Here is a 22,524-nt window from a genome sequence, read left to right on the forward strand (position 1 = left end):
CTGAACAGCTGTTCTTTCTGCTTGGAAACTTGGGCAGGAGGCGAGATCACCTTATGTTAGTTTCTTTCATGAGGAAAGTTAACTCAGCTTCTAGTATCTTGGAAAATGCGGCAAGCTGCTTATTTACAAGATTAAATCTGTATTTTCACAAAAAAGCTAAAATGACTTAGGACCATGATATTACTGAGAAGATATACATCTCTATTGTACCAATGTAAAAAAAATACTGGCCTGACTCTGCTTAATGTTGCGAAAACATGGGGAAAAAACCACACCACAATAACTAATTTAGGTTATTTCATGAATTTATTACAAGTGGTAAGAAACATAAAATGTTAAGAATAAAGCAGAGAAAACTGTCAATTTAAATAGTAAGGCACATTAAAGAAGCAGCTGAAGGACAACCATGTTTCTCTCCATGATCAGATACAACTGAACTTTATGTCCTATGGAAGCTAAAGTGCTAAGAGTTAAAAAAAAAAACTCTTTTCCAATGTCACGTCTGAAACTAAAAGCGGATAACTTGCTAATGTTACGTAGCTTTTTACTCTTTGGCAGCTAGGTGCACTCTACTCTGTCTTGGTAATCATACATTCCCTTCACTCGCACAGTAATGAATAAATAAGGTCCCTATAATGAGGCTACAGACAAAAGGCATCACTTTATTGCAACAACATGCATCGTGTGTTTACATGTGTGCAGGCTGGTTGGGAATGATCGAGGTCGCCTGCATCGCTTGGTTTCTTCGACTGTTGAGTATGGCCTGAATCCTGAGCGTTAGCTGTGGAGGAAAAGGATTGAAACATGACAATGGCCGCACAGCCCCCCCACACGCACACAGACGACTTACCGTGCGTTGCTGTGAAAGAACCTCTTTATAAAAGGCCTTTCGACGATCCTGCTCTTTCTGATCACACGCTCTCCAAATATCAGCCTTGATTTTCATCTCTTGTTCAAGCAGATGAGGATACTGTTGCCGCTGTGACGTAAAAAAAAAAAACACAATATTTTCATACCTGGTACGCACTCCATGCAAAGCTCAACTGCACAGTGTGCAGTGAGGTTGATGTATGGGGCTTATGCATCTTCAGTTCTCAGTTATCTGCTGCAACGCATTCTATCCACTGCACAGATATGAATCAAAATATACCATGCACATCATAACTCAACATCTCATACCTATTTATGATTATGAACAACAACAGGTCACTCACCGTTTGTAAAATGTAGTCGGCAACGGTGTGAGACTTCATCCTCTGTAGTGACTGGAAGGCCACTGATACGTTTGCTCTGCACTTGTTCAGTAATTCCTGCAAAGACATGTTTAATTCATATGTGGTTTGAGTCACTATCATCACCCAGGGTATTACAAAAGAATGTGTATTTTTACCAAGAGCTCTTCATTGGTCTTCATTTCGAAGGCGTCCTGACCCGAGCTGACTGGAAGGCTGGGAGTTTTTGACTGAAGAAACAAACAAAAAGACACATTTACAGAGAGTAAGCTCAAAGAATATGAATGTAAAGTGTTTGGTTTAGTGTCCCAGGTGTGATGAGAGCCTGACATGCTGCTGGTCATAATAATTTGAGCTTTGCAGTGTGCAGCCTCTTACCTCGGCCTCGTACTCGGCCCAGGCAGCTTTGCGTTCTGCTTCGCTGAGCTCCTCCTCTTGTTTATGGTCCAGCAGAGATTCGTGTTCGTGGTACGACACTATCTGGTCTTTACAGGTTTCCAACAGCGTTGTCAAGATCTGATCCTGAGAATCAGACACAAACAAACTCATTCCATATTGCAAGTTTGTCGTATGAGGGTTTGTCAGACGTCAGGGCAGAAAGAAACTGACAAGGACCGTGTGGCGTTACCTTCGGCAAAGCAGAAGTGGTCCTCTTGCTTTTCTTTGAGTTCGGGTCATTCAGCAGGTCTGGCTCAAATGTGTAAAGTTCTTTGAGCTCGAAAAGGGTGAAGTGCCTCTCGATCTGCTGTTGATCCACCACTCGATAGGACAAGGACTGCTTGGTCACCTGACGGTCATAGATCTTCTCCTCCATGGTGCCCTGGTGATGGAAATAACAGCAATAATAAAGAGATCTGAAAGGTTCAGTTAAATAAAGAGCAGCTTCATGAAATCTAGGCCCAGCACATTTTTGTATCCTGCAAGATTTAATGTGTACGAGTGAAATTTTTCAGGCATCATATCAAAAATGTAATCAATAACTAAAAATACCTTCGCTGAGAACTAACAGTCCCCTTATATATACACATTTAAATTCACTAGATCCAGATTTGTATTTGGATATTTCAAACAATCATAAAAATCTGTTTTCATCAAGATCCAGGAACAGTGGCGGCTGGTGACATTTTTTTTGGGGGGGGGGGCGCACTTGGGCGGCGCGGTTTAAATAGCCCACCGCAATGAGAAAAAAAAAACTGAGGTTTTGATTAGAATATTAAAAAAAACATAGCTTTATTTCAATAACATACAGTGCTCAACACTATCCAACAACAATAACCTGTTACTAAAAAAGGTGCCCTGCTAGCGTTAGCTTCGGGACCGGACCGGCACCTCCTTCACCTCCGGGGAGCACCTCCGTGCACCTCCGGGGACGTCCCCGGAGGTGCTCCCCGGAGGTGCTCCGAGCTCCGGGACCGGAGCTGCACCTCCGTGCAGATTAAAAGTATCTGCTAACTATGCAGCTCCTGTAGATCAGTGATAAGGTCTCTGATTGGACAGTCCTGTCAGCATGATGTATAAGAAACCCTTTCATTGGCTGTGGGCGCAAGTGAAGTGCGCCCACAGCTCGAACTGCCATCCGCCAATGAGAAGCTGTCCTTGCTCAAATGTTCCTGCCCCTTTTTTTGGCTTCCATAGACTTCCACTTGGCCGGCGCCCACAGGGAGGAGTGGCTTCTCTCTCAGTGATTACGAATGGCAAATATATTATATTTGGTCACATTTAACTTAAATGTGACCAAATACAATATATTAAGTGGTTTTTGACAGGGGCTTACGGTCTCCGGCACACATTTAACGCTTTAAACAGTACATTTCTTATTAAATTATTTGATATATAATGTTTTTTGACATGTCATTTTTTTTTTTTCTTCATCTCAAAATTGTAGGGTGGGCGCCACTGTCCAGGAATATCTGAAAATCGCCCGTATCTCACAATGTGAATCACAATCGGATCCACACCAGAACTGAATGGGTTCTTACTTGGTTTGTGCCCCACCCCTCCACAAATTTCATGGCAATCCACCGTTCTCAAATCGTTTTCATCGTTATACCTTAATGTACATGACATATTTGGGGGGAATATAACTCATGTAACAAAATAAATAAATGTGTGACTTTGTCGGGCGATGTAGAGCCAGTGGACTCCAAACTGTAAAGACCCAGATCTGCATGTTAAAGGTCCCATCGTATGAAAATTCCACTTTTGTAGTGCTTCTACACGTTAATTTGGGTATCTGGCATGTCTACCGTCCCAAAAAGTGTGGAAAAACACAACTCCCGCGATCTGGTGTGGTTCCTCTATGTCAGGAAGTATGCGCTAGCGAGCGTCCAATGAGGTTATGGGCATTCTTTACGTCATTGGCAGTTTTACGTCAGCCCCACCAACACTCGACCCACCAATGGATGGAACCACAACAGAATTAGGAACCACCCACTTTATTGACCGTCCATCGGTTTGCGCCGCGATTGCATTCTTGCGAGCCTTGTAAACACTTGGATAAGCTATCTAGCAGCATGAAACGAATTCGACCACCGAGAGCCACCGCGTAGCCTGCAGCCCGGGAGGCGAGAGCCCGGAGCCGGGAGAGTGAGCTGTTGGTGTTTCTTCCAGGTAGGAGCTCGGAGCTGCTTCACTGTGTTGATGCTGTGGTTATGCTGCCCCAGCTGCATGTGACTTTGTTGTTGTTAGCAGCAGCAGCTAACGCTGGCTTCTGTGTGTGTGTTTTGCCCCGGTGGAAGCAGCATGTATGAATACAAAACAGCTTTTTGTCGGGAGCTAACGTTAGCTTGCTAGTAGCGACGCTAACGCTAGCCTAGCTAGGGCCCTCACCGGTCCCGGTGAGGGCTCCTTGGAGGTGCCGCTGTTAGCTCCGGGACGTCCCGGTGAGGGATCCTCGGAGGTGCCGCTGTTAGCTCTCGGAGTCTAGCTTGTGTGTGTGTATGTTTGTGGCGTCCCGGGCAGGCAGCATGTTTACATAGAAAACAATGCACTCGGAGGCTAACCCGACTCGTAGCTTCTGTGTGTGTCTGTCTTTGTTAGAAACTAGCATTGGAACGTGTTCAAGGAACCCCCCCCCGGTCTCCGGTTGCATTGTACCGGTGCCGGTGGGCTCGCTCAGCGCCCGGGTGGCGAAGCGGAGGAGGAGGAGGAGGGGGGGGGAGAGCTGTGCCTTATAACTTTTGTGGCTCTTGCAGATTTGCTCCACGCAGCCCGAGCTGCACGAACCGGTGCCGGTCACCAGCAGCTCGTTTCCGCCTCCGTCGCTCGCTTTTAAATAGACTCATACCCGGGGTTTTAAGTGCATTTCGCCGCAGAAGTTGCAGCAGTGTTAGCTTCCAAAGCTAGCCCCCACATCCCTTTGCCTGTCTGTGTGGGTCTGTGTCTATCTGTGTGTCTGTGTGTGCGTGTGTCTGTGTGTGTGTGTGTGTGTGTGCGAGCCCTCAGATACAATTATATACTGTATACACACATATCTAATGCATGTATTTAAATAAATGTACATCATTATCAGAGGGTGTAGTAGTTTTAAAATTGTAGCTTCAATGAAGAAACACAACAAACAAATACAGAAATATGTGCAGGACAGTGACTTAAAATTATTTTAACAACCTTACATATGCTAAGGAGAGATTTAAGACGTGAAAGTGGATGTGTGTGTGTGTGTGTGTGATTGACAGGGGGGGGCGGGGCGGTGAGAGGGGGGGGGGGGACTCAAAAGAGGTCAATCTTAAGAGGGCTGTTTTAGACAGGGTAAAAAGGCTGTTGTTTTAAATGATCCTTGTGGTGTTTTGACCAAAAAATGTTACAGACATTTCATTAAGACCCCAAGGAACCATATCAACTGTGGTAAATGGGCTTATGATGGGACCTTTAAGTTTTCGTCCAGAGACCAGTGAGCTCACCTGAGCCAGGAAGCGATACACAAACACTTGCTTCAGCTGCCCGAAGCGGTACACCCGGTATATGCTCTGGATGTCGTATGACGGATTCCACGAGGCGTCAAAGATGATGACCCTGTTGGCAGCCACGAGGTTGATGCCGAGAGAGCCGGCTTTCGTTGAGATGAGAAACAGTCGCCCGCTGAGAATCAGAGGAGAGACTTTGTCAAGACACTCTCAAAACATTCTGCCTCACAACTTCAGTATGAAAGACGTAACAGCCAGGGAGTGACAGATCTGTACCGGGCATTGACAGGATTATTGAACAGATCCGCCCATTTCTTCCTTTTTGTAGCATTGACGGAGCCATCAAGACGATAGTAATCAACGTTTTTAATCCAGCTGCCGACTGTTGGAACAACAAAGCACAAACTTCAGATATTAAGAACCATTGAATTAGATATTTCCCAGTGATTGCGTTCATATTTTCTTTGCCATAAAAAGAGTGATACCTTTGAATGCTGCTGGGTCTCTGGCGTGGTGAGAGGCCGCAAGGAAATCCTCGATTAGGTTTAGTGAGACCAAGGACTGACTGAACACGAGCCTTGAGATGAGAAAATTGATTTGCTTAGTCGTGATAACTTATGGATACTTTGATGGAACATTGGCAGATTTTGTGTTCAAACTTGATTCAAATAAGAAAAGAAAAGTACACTTTCTCCTCCAAGTCTTCAGCCATCCTGAGGATCTCAAACAAGAGCACCATCTTCCCCGAATGCTCTAGGATAGTGGCGTCGCTCTCAGAGACCATTTTCTTGTACCAGCCTTCATCGGACCTTGGGCTGAGTGGTGCTGTCTCACCTGCGCAGAATATAACACAGGATCATCTAAATCAGGGTGTAAGCTACAGTGGCTGGAGTATCAGGGTTAGCCCAAGTGAGAATACCGCAGGAGAATCTCTGGAAAATTCCCAGCGTGCGTGATGATGACGTTTCTGCCACTTGACAGACACAAAATTGGAAAAAGACAAATATCTCAGGATGATTAAGAGGAGCCTAGCATGAAGAAGACTCTGACGAAGATATCAGCTTGGAATGTCAATGAGATTCGAAAGCTTTTGGTGACATTTCTGGGTTCAGACCTGTGTTCGTCATATGTAAAGGGAAGATTCTGGGAAAGTGTCTGAACCAAATTTTCCAGACATTTTCTGAAGTTCATGTCCAAAAGAAGCTTGAAAGATGAAGCTTTAATACCTGGAACTGCTGGAGCAGCTTTGGATGCATCAACATTAACCATTGGGTTGTAATCTCCTGATCCGTAGTTCTCTCTCAGTCCACTACACCAGGCAAAAGAAGGATTAAATATAAATTAGAAAAAGTTTGAAAGGTGCAGTTTATATGGAACACAGCAGGCACGGAGCACCTCACAGAAGTTTCTTGCTTTAAAGTTCATGAATTTTCTGGCACCAATCTAGACGACACAATACCTAAAACACTTATAAAACACGGTGTTCTTACCTCCCGGTCGCACTGGGATGTTGGTTACTCAGCAGAGCTGCCACTCTAACTTGAGTCTTCTTTTTCGTTTGTCTCTGTTGTAAAATGAATCCACTTATTTGTTTTTCAAAGCTTAATATGTGTCAAAGTTATCAGGAATCAATGTGTGTTCCAGGTACCTTTTTTTCTTTAGTCGCCAAGCTGAGCTGAAGGCACCAGGGATGAGTCCAGATTCGGCCAAGTGCCTGAAAGTCCTTGAAGAGGTTCGCTCCAATCTTAATCTTTACGGCGTTCAACATGGGACCCACACCTGGATAAATAAATGGGAATCTACATCAGGTGATGAACCTCAGATTAAAAACAACACACACACACATATATATATATATATATATATATATATATATATATATATATATATATATATAAATAAAACACCATTATTGAATTTCTAACCCTATGTCTCAGCCTTCAGGGATTTAGTGAGTTTGATTAACTCTGTACAAGTGAATGTCCCTCTTCTGTCAGACTTGAATAAATTCTACCATTAGCCAGTGTCTGCTGGATCCCACGATAACTATGAAATATGAAATAATTGTTGGACTGTGACAATTAAAATCCATTATTTATCACAAGAATGCATCAGAGAATAAACTTGCTCTGAAAAAATCTAATAAACACCATATCATTCCAACTATCTAAAAGAATAGATAAAGTATGGATATTTCTTAACAGTATTACAGTAATAACTCGACATCTAAATTCCATACAGCAAAGACAGTCTCTTACCGCTGATGTGGTCGAGGTAGTAGCGGTACAACTTATACTGCAGCGGAGAAACCCGCACTGCCAGCACATACTCGTGTTTGGGAGGAAGAAACTGAGTCAACTCAGAGTAATCTCTTCTCTGGAAAAAAGAGATGATGAACACAGTGTTGCGTGAGCTTGAATTTCAAACTAACAAAATGTTTACATGCACAGAGTGTGTGTAACTAAAATTGTTGTTTTTTTTACCTGTACACATCCAACCAACATTGCATGAAGCACATGCGCTCGCTTCTTCATGATTCGAACGTCTCTCGGTGTCGAGTCAGCACACTGGCCGTTCTCGATGGGGTTGATGAAGCGGTTTCGGAATTCGCCCAATGAGCCCAAAAGATTCTTCTTGATGAAGTTGACCATGCAGTGGTCTGTGGGAACAAAATATGCTTATGAAGAGTTAAGTCAAAAATGTTTTGCCTTCACTTAAATGACTAAGATCTAAAAGGGAAAACCAATGCTATTTTTTTCAGATTTGGGTCATCAGTAACTTCTGAGTAGTTTTTTTTTGTTTATACTGTGTGTGTTAGCCTTGTTGGCTGCATACACACCAGTTTATATGTTGATAAACTGGTATATGTGTTTTTTTGTGTGTGTGCGTGTGTGTGTGTGTCTCAGATGAGGGACTTCTCTGAATAGTAGACATAGTTTCAATAAGAACAGATGGGGGGCAGCCCACCTTTGATTAGAGGGTGTCAACCTTTTCATATATATACATAAATATTATGACACAGTAAAATCATTAACTACATAGATCACAGTGGTGCAGACTTACACTCGACCAGGTTGTTCTGCATCGGTGTTCCAGTCAGCACCACTCTTCGTCGAGTCCTGATGCCGTTCAAAGCCTTGGAGATGCCGGATGATTCATTGCGGAGGATGTGCCCCTCGTCACAAATAACAAAATCTGGGCCTGAAAATACACCAGAGATAAAAACTGTTACCAATCACATCCGTGTCAGGGAAAGAAGCCATGACATATTGAACAGGAAACATTTCAATAACATGAAACCATTACAGAGTTTACGTACCTGGATCAACCAGGATCTTCTTTAACTGTGTCTTCGCCTCCTCATTGTTCATATTCTTGGCTGATGACAGGATGCGATAAATCTCGTACCCCATTATCATAACTCCTCCTTCTCTCTCCCACGCCTGCAGAGCACGGAGTCGTTCTGGAGCGTTCTTCACTGTGGCCAGTTCTCTAACCTGGAACATATTTGTATTAAAGCCACACCAACACAATACATTCCTTCTTACTTATGATTGGACATATTTGCATTGCTTTGAAACCTTGACTTGGTCTTCTCCCATTTTGTTTTGCCATTTCTTGAACTCGCTGACCCAGTTGAGGTTCGTGTTGAGTGGACAGATGACCAGGCCAGTTCTGAATTTCAGGTTAGTTGAGAGCAGCACTGTGTGGAGGAACGTTACCACCTAGAACATAACACAACAAAGAACATGAAAGAGGGCAGACAACTGACCATAGGAAACAAAGCACAATCTAAGAGCCATATAATGGGAATGTAACAGGTTACGGGGACATTTGTCTGGCCTGGAGAATGTTTGGTATATTCCTTAGTCTTGGATAAATCTACAGGAGGTGGATGTGTGTGTGTCTTCACCTGCAGAGTCTTCCCCAGGCCCATGCAGTGCGCCAGTATACAGCCTGACCCCGGTGAAGAGTTGGCCTTCTTCACAGACTCACAACAACTGTCCCAAATAAACTGGACACCTGTTGAGGAATAAAGAAGACATGTGGAGGTTAGTCTAAACACCAAAATGGGACTTGAATGTGAAAATAAACATCTAGTTAACAGCATTAAATATTATAAGGAATTATCTCCTCTAAGTAGGTTGTTTTCATCCCTTTCTGTCTGTTGGTTGGTGTGTTTGTATTTAAACAAAATTACACACAAAAACAAATAAACAGATTTAATAAAACTGGATCCTGACAAAGGGGCAGTTCGACGTTTTTAGGAGACTGATATTTATGAGTGTTTTCAATGTGATCTACTGAATGTAAACGTGGTTTAATAGGGGCACTGTTGGGCCTTGGCTGTGCTTTGGATTCAGTGCCTTTCTAATTAGCCATTAATTAGCATTGATAGCAGAGCATGTCACAATTTTCTCATTGAAATCAAACACACCAATTCAAATTTTTTAGACTAATCTGTAACCAGTTCAGTTCTTTATCTCCAACAGGTCTGTGAGATATTTGATTCTGACAAACACAAAACTATTCGTTTATTTGGTTATTGCCGTAAACCGACTGCATTGTCCATAACAGTAACGTGATGCCCTCGTCAGTGAGTGAAAAGCTCGCACTAACCGTCCACCTGGTGAGGCTTCAGTCTTGTCACCAGGTTCCTGTGCACCTGAACCAGGGGCTCCTTGGTCTCCGCGTCCTGATCCAGGACCAGCTTTGTGGTGACGGGACAAACCACCTGAGACAGCTCATCCTCTATAACAATGATCTGGAAAAACAATGACAGTGTGTTTGCTCCTCCTCTTAATAAACCTTAAAATGAATATTTCACCCTTATGAGTGTGTCACTTGATTCAAGTCCTGCTGCAGTGTTCCAGTACATCTCGACTGTTCATCAACACGGTGAAGTTTCATTGTCTGTCGGACCGGCCGTATATGTCTGTACCTCTCTCCTGTCCTCCATTTGTTGTTCCCTTTCTGCCAGACGTTTGCACCTCTCCTCCTCCTCTCTCAGTGCTTCCTGGGTCTCAGCGCGGAGGTTCTCGTTCTCGAGGATTTTGCGGATCTTTTTGCGTTGTTTTGGAGTGGATTTACCGTCATCACCATCCTCCAGATCATTCTGCTCCTTTACAGAAAGAACCAACAGGCAATATTTCCATTAGACAACCTTCCTTTCCCCTACTGGGAGGTATGGTTAAAGTTTAGGATATTAGAGATGAGCTGATACAGATAGATAAATAACTTAGATATAAAATCCACTGCTACCTTTTCACTGTCAGTGTCAGACAACCAAATGCATTGGACTTGTTTCTTCTGTTGAGAACTACTAAGGTTTTCCTCCACTTTAGTGGACAAACTGTTGATAGAAAGAGAAAAGAATGGCAAGTGTAAATGCTCTAGTACTGCAGTAATGTAATTCTAGTGAATATATAATGATCAGGAGAAGAATTAGCCCCCGTCCATTGAACAGTATATAATGTCATTCACCTTTTGAGCTTTTCTTCATTGGTCTCTTCTTCTGATTCACTCAGCTCTTCGCTCAATCCAAGGTCGTCAATATCCGTCTCGTCACTGTCCTCGCCACTTTCACCATCAGCTTGACAGATAATAAAATCAGACGTTAGATCAACGTTCATGTTCCTTGTTCAGCCAGTTAAGTTCATAGTGTTCGAGATTTGTCCTTACAACTCTGGGGTTTGCGGCGAGCCTTTTTCTTCCTCCCCTTCTTTCCAACTTCAATCTCTTTTGCTCCCTTGTCACTTGACGTCCCCTCGTCTAAGGTAAGTTTGTGACGGAGCAGATGGTGTCTGGAGATGGACTCCTCAGATGAGTTGTCAGAGGGTTGTGAAACCAAGTCTTTCCCTGTTGCAGAGAAATGTCCTGTGTCATAATTTCCCCTTTTTAGAGTCCCAAAAAGCACATAGGCACCTGATAGTGGGAAATCTGTTTGGTTGTCAATTCAGCTATTGATTATTTGGAATAAAGCAGGAAAACAGTGCTTCTTTTAAGATGCACGAGTGGAAATTAAATAATGTGCTACTCAAAAACTAATTCTTACCATTTTTATCTGCTCCCTTTTCCTGATTGCCTTGTTTGACCTCATCACTACCGTCAGACTCAGATTCCTCCGGTGTCTCCTCCTCCGAATAGATTTCATCCCCCGACGAGTAGTTGGCTTTGATTTGGGCCAAAAGCATTTTCTTAGCGATTCTTTCAGAAGTAGAAAAGAAGGTTCCTCAGAGTCATTTCATTATAAGTAACATTGTCTTCAGCTTGATATTATTTACTTTAAGGCAAAAATCACAATTGAGTAGAGGCAAATATGACTTGAGCTGTTGGCCTAAATAAATAAATTAGAAATTATATAACATATCTTGGACTAGTCGGTAACCACGATGCGTTAAAACTAATACAATACATAGATTTAAAAATAGTATTAAATAATATAAAACAAAAACCGACACATTTTGTAAGTACGAATTTATTACAGATTTTTTTCACAGCAAAAAGATCAAAGACAGTTTGGGAAAGAGGATGTTTTTGTTCACTTTCACTAATAAGTAAGTTTTTTGGTAGCTTGAGCTTCAGATATTTGTCAATGGTTTTCATGTGAAATAAAAAAATCATGTTGAGCTGTAGAACATCTAATCATGTCAGCTTGTGTTTTTTAGAGCTCCATAATCTGAGAGGCACCATATTCCTACTGGGCCAATTCATATACAGTAGACCACAGCCTCAGTGTGTTCAACTGCTTTTAATCCCCTTATACTCCAATGGAGTAATTATCCACATAATCTGAGTTCATGATAAATACCTGGTATAAAAAGAAAATACTGAGTTTTGATCTCTCACATTATGTTGATACATTTAACTTCTGTCATTAACCCTATCTCCCAACACAGGTTTGACGTGCAATTACACATATTAACAGTGAGTCCAGCAGCGTACATGGGTCAGGCATGGGTACGTCTAATCCCTGGTCAATTGCCCATTCCGCATCGCACCTCTCTAAACGTTCTCTGCGAGCACAGGTCTGATCCTCAAATCAAAACAGGTCATCAAGGCAGGTCACAGGACATAACTACCACTGAATCCAACGTCCAATCAATTCATTGTAAAAGGCTTGCTGTAGCAGAGTAATAGTAAAGCAACGACAGAGGACAACAGCAGTAACACACCAGAGCTTCCATCTTATTCAACATGTTTCGACTACGCAAAAGGACGAAGCAGATAAAGCAGAAAAACACTGAAGAAGAAAACATACTGCCACACAGGGACATTACTACCATTGGTATAACATGCTGCATGTATTTTAAAGTAATACTTACAACACAATCCGTCAATCTTACATTAACCGCTGACCATTTTCCTATGCTATCACTACAGCTAAAAACAAACTTTTGAAGAGAATAAAAGACGACACAATTTTACAACATCCGAGATTTAAGTGTTTCTTGTCTAACAGCACTGCATTCATTGCGGTACTGTCAGAAAATCCGACCTGGAAGAAACACACGAGAAACAAACATTCATGTCAATAGAGGCACAGTGACAAGAGTTTGTTTCACAGCCCACTCTCGATCCTCAGATATACTGCGTTTCCATATACGTTTAAAAGCACTGACCTGGAAGGTAATTTCACCCAAATAGTTTTTTATCTGCAGTCAAAATAAGTTTGCTTTAGAAAATGGTCAGCAGTTAATGTATACTCTGTGCATAGAAAGTGGGGTAAAACACACATAGAGACAAGCAGGTTCCAATGTTAGCTGACAACTGACTTTATGGTCAGATGGTCATTTATGCAAACTGATGATGGATTGTCATCTTTGTTTCACAGCTGCATGATTTGTACGGGGCAAGTCTTTGATTTGAACGCTAGGCTTTGAGCAGCATCATGTTACCAACCACCAGAGTGGTCAGAAGTCTCAGACTGGTATTTCATATCGTAAATGGCTAAAAGCGATTGTGTTCACAAGGTGAGATGAGTGAACAAATGCGTCTTTGTGAAGGCACCACCGTCAGTAAAACAGGAAGGACGACAAATGGTTGAATTTGTTTTGGTAGAGGACACGAAGCCTGAAAAGACTAATCTGGCCTCTATTTATAACAGAATGTTTCGAGCTCCAGCAACACTTTGACCAGGCGTATGTTTATTACTAGTATTACAAGAAACAGACAAGACATTAGGTCAGTGCTGCATATGTCTATAAATATCACTGAATGACAGAAAAAGCTCAAAGACAGCTCCAGCCATTACAGCACAAGTACATTCAGCAACAAGTTGAAAAAAATATTGTCTTGGCATTGACTGGGAATGTGCTACAAAATGCTTCCCGGAGACTCTTTGTCGTCAATGAAATCAGTATTACACTGAATTTGTCTCATGCACGTTCACATGCTGGGACAGATTTCAATGGTTAGATATCAGCCGTGATGGTGCACATGGAGCAGCAGAGCTGCGATTTGTATCTTGAGTAATAAACTTATAATTTAAAGAAGAGACAACTACATTCTGGGTAATTGAGTATGCCACAGCAGAATTTATTCTTTTTCACAGTGGGCAACAGCAAACGCCAGAGGCTTGATGGTGATGCCTTAAAAATGTCACTGCAAAGTCCAATTTAACAAAAAAATTTACAATGTCAATCGACTTTCACCACATATAGCGTCTACTAAGATTGATGGTACTGTTGTACTGTTGTCAACCATGACTTGCATAAAATTCCAACACTCAATGAAAAAAAGTCTCAACAATTATACATAATTTTCAAGAGTGAGTTTTGGGGAGGCTCTGGTTGTTTATTACCATAGAACAATTTCTAGGCTTACAAACCTTCTACTACTTGTTTGTTGGACTGTAAGAGAAGCCCTTAAACAGATCCTGAGATTCACAGAAGTCTTTTAAGTAAGAAACCAGACTCTGAAATAATGTAAATCAAATCCACGCCCATTCTTTAAAACAAAGCCCTAACTTAAGCTCACGCCTTGTGTGCTAGAAAAAATACTGATTAATAAATATGCAGCCAAAATGAACAGGGGGCTGCAACAGGAAGGATATTTTTACTTATGTTTTAGGCCTAGAAGCTGAATAACTTACAGAGCTGTGACCATCATATCAGATATTTTAAAAACAAAAATGCCATGTCAATATTATTTTGCATTTGGTAAAATGTTATTGCCATGGACAACTGGAACCAATGCCCCTGCATAGCTTTAGAGCAGAATGTAACAAGATAATATAAAAAATATGGTCTTCACTCTGAAGCATATCTTTCATACATACATTAGCCTTTCGTAGTTTAGTAATTATTCTTGGATATAGAAGACAAATAATCCTTTCATAATTTTACTTTGGTTTTGATATATAAATGTGTAAAAAAAAATATACAGCAAGTACATCTCAAACTTTACACTTCATTGGTAAATAACAACACTCCTTTGATTTAAATTAAAAGTTATTTGTGCATTGTGTAATCACGTAATATGTATGAACACTGTAAGTGAAAATAAGTATTTGACACTAAATAGGCTTCAATTATCATTTCGGTTTAGCTCGGACCTCTTTAAGGGAAAAGTTCAAAGTCAACTGTGGTGTTTCCTCCTTTCTATCAGCTGAAGACACCAGGAAGATACAAGTATGGTGCAAGAGGAAAAAACCATTCTAAAAGTTCTAAGCAACTTAATATACTTTATCGGTTGTATTTACATGTATACTGATTGCACACTGAAAGGCAGACAAACAGAGTATATCTCTCATCGTTCACAAGCCTCTTCTGGCAGGCCCCAATGCTTCACAGTTTACCACTATGAGGTATATTTGATCGCTGAGGCTTGACTGCAGCTACGTTTTGGTCGTGTTTTTATAGACTGCAACCGCGTCTTAATGACACAGGTCTTCCTAGATTTTGAACAAGGGTCGGTGTTCGAAGTTGTGGCCCTTCTTCCGCACCTAGGGTATTTGACTAATTCTACATCCAGGCTTTTTGAACCATACCTATTTTCTGGATCCTCATCATCTTCTGCTGCCCACGAGGGCCCAGACAGCTCCTCATCTCCTACAAAGATTAAAAAAAGAAAAAGGAGCATGAAAATTTCTTTATTTAAGCTGGTTGTATTCTTTGAGCACAGAAATAAGATCCATTATTATAAAACAAAAAACAACACAGCAAGAGAATCTTCCCACGTTTTATTACACTATGACAAGAAATACCCAGACTGCTAGGTCATGATAGGCCTCTGTTCAGCTCATTAAGTTCAACATGATGCTGCCAAATCCCCACAGACCGTCTGTGTATGAGACAGTGGTTCCCTGATGAGCATCACACTTTTTTCTTTTTACCCCTCTGAGTCTGTCCCTCTAGATCTTTACAGGTCAGTTTAATGTGAATAAATCTACAAACAAGCAACTTGATACTGTTGTCATTGCTTTTGTCCTTTATTTTAAAAAAGGTGATCAAGATTCATTCACAGGGGGAAGTGATTACATTTAAGACGGCTTTCTTAACTCAAGTACTGTATTACTATGATGTAAATAATAAAGTTTTTAATTCTCACAATGTTTAACCCTGCAATAACTGAAGTTCTGGCCACTTGGGGGCAGTAAGAAGCCACAAATTCTGTATTATTGTATAATCATCTTTTGAGTTTGTATAATGAAAAATCCAACAGTTGCTCATTTGCACACACAGCATCAACTTCGATGTTGAATATTAAATATAAAGCTCACCTGATGATTGACGGAATGCCGCTGCCCCCAGCAAGGAAACATCTTCAGTGATTGGCTTCATTTTCTGAACGCTTCCGTCGCTCCCAGAGTCATCATCATCTTCATCACTCGAAGAGGACGGTGATTCCAATTCTTTCTGATGAGATTTAGTCTTAGACTTCCCAGCCTCTAACCTTCCCTGCTTTCTTGCCACAGCTTCCTTCTCTCGTTTCATGATGTGAGGTTTCCCTATCGGCCTCAGCTTGTTCAGGTGTTTTATTTTCTTCTGCGAGTCTTGATCATCACTAGAGTTATCGGCCCCTATTTCCCTCCGGGATTTGACTCTTCTCTCGCTCGAGTCGGACTCGTGGGAGCGATCTAGCCTCTTGCGTTTGCAGCGTATATTCTCCGGTGAGATCGGGGTGTTCTTTGTGAGCCACAAAAGACATTTCTTGGCCACCGGCGTTGACGCTTTGCCACCATCATCATCACTCTGGGCTTCATCAGAGCTTTGTGTCATAGCTGCTCGCTTAATCAGAGCTAGAGGGACTTCGTCTGAGTCAGAGTCGTCCCTTGCTGGCCTCAGACTTTGTTCTTCAGTGTTTTTGGCTTGTACAGTGCTGGGATTTTCCTCAGGGTCAGAATCGCTGTCACTGTCTGCTGCTGAAAGAGATGTTTGGGCCTTGACATCACTTTGTCGACGCAAAGGTGTCGTCTTCACACGAGGAGACCGTCTATTGCCTTGTTCCTTTTCTAGGTGTATAGATGTACCAGTGCTGTCATTGCTCAGTTTGCTGTCAGTTTTAGAAGACACAACACCTGTCTCCTTATCTTCTGATACATCTTTTATTTTTGACTTTTTATCCCCTGTGTGAATGTCCTCTTGCATCTTTGGGGCATGAAAAGAGGGCTCCTGCTCCATAGGCACAGGTGTCAGTTTTAAAACTAGTTTTTTAGTCATGTTGACCCCTGTTTCAGACGGCTTTGGGCTCGTCTTCTGCGTCCTCTGTCCAGCTTCGTGTGAATCTGAATCCATGTCCTCCCTGGGGCACTCATGTGGACTTTTCTCATCTATGATTCCCTTGGATTCAGAATCCTCATCTTCCATATGTTCAGCTGCCAATTTCTGTAAGTCACTCAAGCCTCTTTCATTAGAGACATCCAGCTCTGTGTCTGTCACAGGTTGTGTTTCAAAGCCATCACTAAGGAGTTTCTCCCAATTGCTTGATATGTCCATGTCACTAAATTCTTCCTTCAATTTTTCTTCGAATACAGTGAGTGATTTTCTCAAGCCTTTAACTACTGACAAAAAAGACTTAAAGTACAAATGGCGAACAGCAGGTGTTTTTTTGTTTACCGTCACAGTATGAAGGAAATTGATAAATGTTCGGTTTAACATGTTTGTAGAATCCACTAAATGTTTCGCTTTTTTTGTCACCTCCTTGGAAATCTGCAGGGTGTTGTAGTTGAACACCACAGTACCATCCATACCAGTGTGATCCAATTTACTCAAAGGAATGTTTGATGGTGAGTGTGGCAGCGTGCCGCAGTGTTCCGATTTCTCTGGCCCAGTTCGGTTTTTCTTGCGCTGCTGTTGCCATATATGCTCCATGTTATCGAGGGAGCTGTCACAAGCCAACACCACATCACAAAGGGGCTCTGGGCTGCACACGTAGCAGTACCATTTACTCTCCGAGATGCCAGACAGCTCCTTCCTTCCCAGGTTTCTTAGAATACACTTCTTGCAGAAGGCGTTACTACAGAAGTCGCAACAGATCAAGTTGCCTCCTTCAGCACACCATCTTCATGAGGAAAAAATAAGAGACAAGGAAGCTAAACGATTAAAGTAGGGTACATATAAGGTTATGGAATTTAAAATGTTAAGCTCGACACATCCTACCTGCACTGCTCATCCATTCCATCTCCATCCTTGCTGATGTCGTCACTTAAGTAAAACTTGTAGCAAGCCTGACAAAAACAAAACATTTAATGGAAGAGTTACAAAGAGCTGGGACAAAAAGTGTATTAAAAGCACCTAGAGGATTTTACAAAACTCCTGTAGTGAGGACTAACGTCCAAACTATCACAAATACGAGGAGAACAATGGTGGGTTTTTATTTATGTTTTGCAGCATCTGGCCCTATTAGGTGACTTTTGATGTTTTTTTAGTGCAGAAACAATGATCCCTGAACTAAGTGATTTACATTTTTTATTATATGACTGGTTCATTTGATTTGATTATTTCCCTCCAAGGAAGATGGTTACCTTAGTTGATGAGGATGGCTAATTGAAATCAAATATAAATTTAAGTGTGGTATTGTTTTGCTTCACAGATAATAATAGAATCATCTAGAAAAACAATTTGAAAATGAACAATTTGATTTTGGCATCTTGACAAGCAGACTCACCTTGCAAATAAGTACTTTCAGAACTGGATGCCGGTAGAAGGAATCTCTCTGAAAGTGGTTCACTTGTCGGCCACATGCAGTGCAACTGACAATTCCCATTTGTTCAACTCCTATGAAAGCACACACCACAGTCAGAACAAACACAATGGTTAGAAATACACATTGATGAATGACTTCAAAAAGGTGAGACTGTCCTGTTCAAGCTCTTCTCAGCTCCAACTCATTCTTGCAGTGAGATGTCAAGGAGCTGGATAACTGGTCTGAATACAAAAATGGGCCTAATGCAGTAAAGGCAAAGCAAGTGCCGCTGTTGAAGCAACTTTCAGTGTATCAGTGATGTCTCTCAGAGCAAGATAATGACCAAGCTGCATTTAGACACAAGGTGAAGTGCATTTCCAGCTTTGACCACTTAGTTTAATCAGTCAACGGCTAAGTGAACTGACATGTGCTTCTTTTTATTTCCCTTTCATGAAGTGATGTGCAGTTTTATGATGACCCAGTAGTGACTGACCTCCACGTCTTCTTGAGAACTCTTTCCGCAGAACGTTGGACTTTCGGCTGCGAAACTCAGGACCCCTGAAGTCATCTCTTCCATTATCAACAGGTTCAGGCCTGACCAGTATAGTGCCTATGTGAACAAAATGTAGCAAAATTTAAATCAAATATTTCATCATTATTAAATATGCATCTATGACCTAAGGCTGGAGACGAACTACACTCTAGTAATTTTGCCCTAGTAGATAGTTAAAGACAAAACACCACATTTGTTATGACTCAATTACGTTTTATAGTGTTGCAATTAGAAAGAAATATATAAAAGGTACGAAAGAGCAAAGCAAAGATAATGAAAAACACACAAACAACGTGTTCTAGCCTGAAGCGACATTCCAAATTCCCACGGCCGAACTATTTAAAAACAGCATCGAAGTAAAGAAAGACGTCGTCGGTGTTTGTTCCTTCAACTCAATTAAATAATGTCTGCCGGAGATGCGATTCTACCAATCAGACCAATCACAACTCTTGCGGTCGGGCTTTAGGGTTACCAATCAACAGCTGAAATTATTTCCACCTAAGTTTTGGTTATGAGGCAGAGTTATCATCTTATTTTAAGTCAAAGCAACAGTGATAACAGTGGGAAACTTGAAGAGTTACCTTTAGGCAGTCTTGTGATATCGAGGTGACCATTTTCGGTGGCTGGTAAATCAACGTCCTCACTTGCATTTGAATCCCCTGATTCATCTAGTCCAGAGTGCTTTGTGACAACAGAAGGTTTTCTGAAATATCAGCAAATCAGAGAAGATGTTAGTCATGGATTGAGGCACAGGGTACAGAGGGTTTTTTAACTACGACTTCTGTGTTTCTCTATTATCAGTAGGTGTCAGAGGTGTTAAAACTTTTATTTTCCTGGCAGACATGTAATCCTGCCCTGACCTATTTCAAGTAATTCAGTGCATTTAACTCTGCATCCAAAACAAAGGTTTACATGAAAGGGTTAAATAAATCTAGACTGTCCCCACTAAATGAGACTCAAAGTGATGCTTGTGTGACATTGTAGGACTTCATCTAGGGTCATACAGGGAAATACAAACTCACCTCTTTGAGTATCTGGTATCCAAACCTCGCTGCAAAGCAAAAAAAAAAATTTTGTTTAGTCTTTACTGGTCATCAGTGGCACTTTGTGTGTTGAGACTAAGGTTGGGCATTACATCGAATATACTTGATATATCGCGGCTTGTTCCGGGTGAGATTTATAAAATGAGTATGAATTCTCCTTGAGGTTCCATTAAAAATGCTAACATCCTCTAGCTTAGCCACTTCCTGTGGACTTGTATGAATTTAACTTTTGTACAGTGATTTAAAAATATTGAGATATATAGCAATATTGCCAAAAATATTGTGATATTTGTTTCAGGCCATATCATCCAGCCCTTGTTGAGGCTATCGCAGTATAGTCCTGATGGGGAACGAACACCCAGCAGCAAATACTCAAGTTGTTAGGCAAACTATGGAAAATTTAAAAAAAATTGTGTTATAGCTTTGAATTATTCAATGTTGAATTAGAACATACGCCTGTGAAACTACTTTATCACAAAACACCTTAATAAACAGTGGTAAAAAAAAGCATCCAACTAGTTGTGTCTGAGGAAAAAGCCTATGTTACTTGTGGACCTTTCCTTTTTGTTGTAAAAAAATATATATAAAACTGAAAATTAAAAGATTTATGATGGATCATTTGATTGGGAGGGATTTTTTACACTTGGGAGATGTAATGTAACTTCCTGTGTGTCAAGAGGATTAAAGCATTTCATTGGCTTCTATTGTGGCAAAGTACTTGTATAACCTTCATCGTTGAACTACAGCTGAGGCAAGTGGAACATGGTGTTATTTACTGTTTTAGTAGCAATGGTTTGTGAAAAAATGCTCATTCAAAAAGATGAACAATCCACTTTATTGTAGACATTTCTCATACAAACTTTGCACGGGTGGGTTTCTATTTCATGACAAATACTATTCCCCTTTATTTGGTCCTGCTTTCATACACTTAACTGTGTCACTGTTGTAAATTTCCAAATGTGACCACATTTTAAAATAACTACACAAAGAAAGTATTGTTACCTCTGCTGCAGTCTCGCCTCTCGAGTTTCCAACAGAACGGCTCCTGTGTTTCCGATCTGTGAACAACACATCAATTCAAATGTTGGTGAAACACATGACCCTGATGAAAATGTCTCCCTCACAATATAGTGGATTAATCAGAAACTGTACCATCAGTGTCCTCTGTGGTTGGTGGGCCATTGTTGTCCTCAACGGTGGAATGAGCTAAGTACTCATGTAGCTTGTTGACCAATACATTCAACTTGTTGGTGGTATTGCTACAATCACAAAGATGTGTGTGGTTATGGTAAGGTTGACATTCAGAAAGCTGGATTTATACAATGTATTAACACTGGGAACATGAATGCAAATTAGATGGAAATCAACTGGTTATAATCTCCGAAACCATTTGAGATGAGCTCAATCCCTTACACTGCATTAGATTAATCCGTAGCCTTTTTACCTAGATGCAGGACACAATGAAAACCCTCATGCTCTCAGTATCCGACAATTTGTGGTGCATCAACCAGCTGTTTGATGGGAGTTTTCTGGCAATGCAGAAATTAAGATAAAAATGTGTGAACAATTTTTAATACAATGTAAAGAATTGCATTTTCTCAAATAGAAAGCAGTCTTCATTGTTGTCCAGTACTGTTTGGAGTTTATCCACTTTATCTGGAGGGTCTTCCTTAAGATTACTTTGGCAAAGAGTGTAGTGGAGCTTGGTTTACTTGATCCCGGCTGTTAATGCAACGAGGTGGGAGCTAAATATCGCATAAAACCTTTTTTGTTAACTCTCACCTTCTTTCTACTTACTAGGTTGAATGAATGAACGCGTACTGTATCTGAGTGCTTTAAGCATGCGTTGTAATTTCACAAAGGATCAAACCACATCCTCCGCTCTGCACCCAGTACAACAACCCTGCCTCTGTGATCACAATGTTTGGGTTTCATTCGTAGCGGCACTGACTCATCCTTGTTTGTGTTTACTGATCTTTGTGATGCTGATCTTCAGAAGTGTTTGTTTTGGTTGCACCCTGATCAACATAAATGGTGTGTACGAATGGACACTGTGATTTTTTACGTATAGTGAACTTAAGGTTGCATTAGCTGCACCAAACACACATTCACCTGAGTGTTGTTATCAGTGGGTTAGCTTAAACACTTCCCGGGTAAAGAATTAAACCCGTCCTGCTAACATTACTTAATTCAGGGTGGAAGCTAAATATTTATTATTCATTATGGTCATTTGTGAAATCACAACAGTTAGCCGCTAGCTGGCTAGTTGCTAAGCTAGCTCGTCGTTATTCCCGCTCGTAGACAACGAGCCTTTCAGGCCACATTTTTTACCTGAGCATCGCTGCGGACATGTCGCAAAGCAGGCGAACAAAAGCCGTTCAGGTCCTTATCGTTTCATAGCAGCTAAATAATCAGATAGAAATGACGTCGCTCGGCCTGAACTCCGCATCTCGTCACAAAAAAACATGAAAGGCTGTGATGTTCACTGTTTCTGCCTTGGGGGTCAGAGTGTAGCTTGGCAAACCAGCTTGCAGATGCATTACCGCTACCTACTGGCCGGAGTGTGTAACAGTATTTTTTTTGACACCACCTCATGACTGTGTTTGAGCTGAACTTTTATTCACAGCACAACAATATGAAGAAAAGATGTATTTACTGGTCTC

General features: G+C 41.3%; 1 protein-coding gene across 2 annotated transcripts; it reads right to left on the reverse strand.

The window, feature by feature from the left end:
- Positions 1-287: 287 nt before the first annotated feature.
- Positions 288-22,337, reverse strand: LOC133019149 (transcriptional regulator ATRX-like). 2 transcript variants are annotated; one of them, XM_061085524.1, is made up of 35 exons: positions 22,193-22,337; positions 21,014-21,120; positions 20,864-20,919; positions 19,841-19,869; positions 19,400-19,521; positions 18,759-18,875; positions 18,248-18,357; positions 17,740-17,807; positions 15,861-17,641; positions 15,129-15,189; positions 11,193-11,344; positions 10,820-10,996; positions 10,622-10,730; positions 10,400-10,490; positions 10,080-10,259; positions 9,758-9,902; positions 9,051-9,160; positions 8,719-8,862; positions 8,457-8,634; positions 8,201-8,338; positions 7,621-7,796; positions 7,396-7,513; positions 6,786-6,916; positions 6,628-6,701; positions 6,364-6,446; positions 5,824-5,971; positions 5,623-5,714; positions 5,414-5,519; positions 5,135-5,312; positions 1,861-2,052; positions 1,611-1,754; positions 1,391-1,462; positions 1,215-1,310; positions 851-979; positions 288-781 (listed from the first exon to the last, which is right to left on the reverse strand). In XM_061085524.1, the coding sequence occupies exons 1-35, from the start codon at positions 22,210-22,212 to the stop codon at positions 689-691; spliced, it is 5,727 nt and encodes a 1,908-aa protein (XP_060941507.1). In that variant the 5' UTR covers positions 22,213-22,337; the 3' UTR covers positions 288-688. The 2 variants fall into 2 exon arrangements, with proteins under 2 accessions (XP_060941507.1, XP_060941506.1); XM_061085523.1 differs by having other exon boundaries at positions 288-979.
- Positions 22,338-22,524: the final 187 nt, after the last annotated feature.

The sequence above is a fragment of the Limanda limanda genome, chromosome 14 (assembly GCF_963576545.1).
Source record: "Limanda limanda chromosome 14, fLimLim1.1, whole genome shotgun sequence".
Lineage (NCBI taxonomy): Eukaryota > Metazoa > Chordata > Actinopteri > Pleuronectiformes > Pleuronectidae > Limanda > Limanda limanda.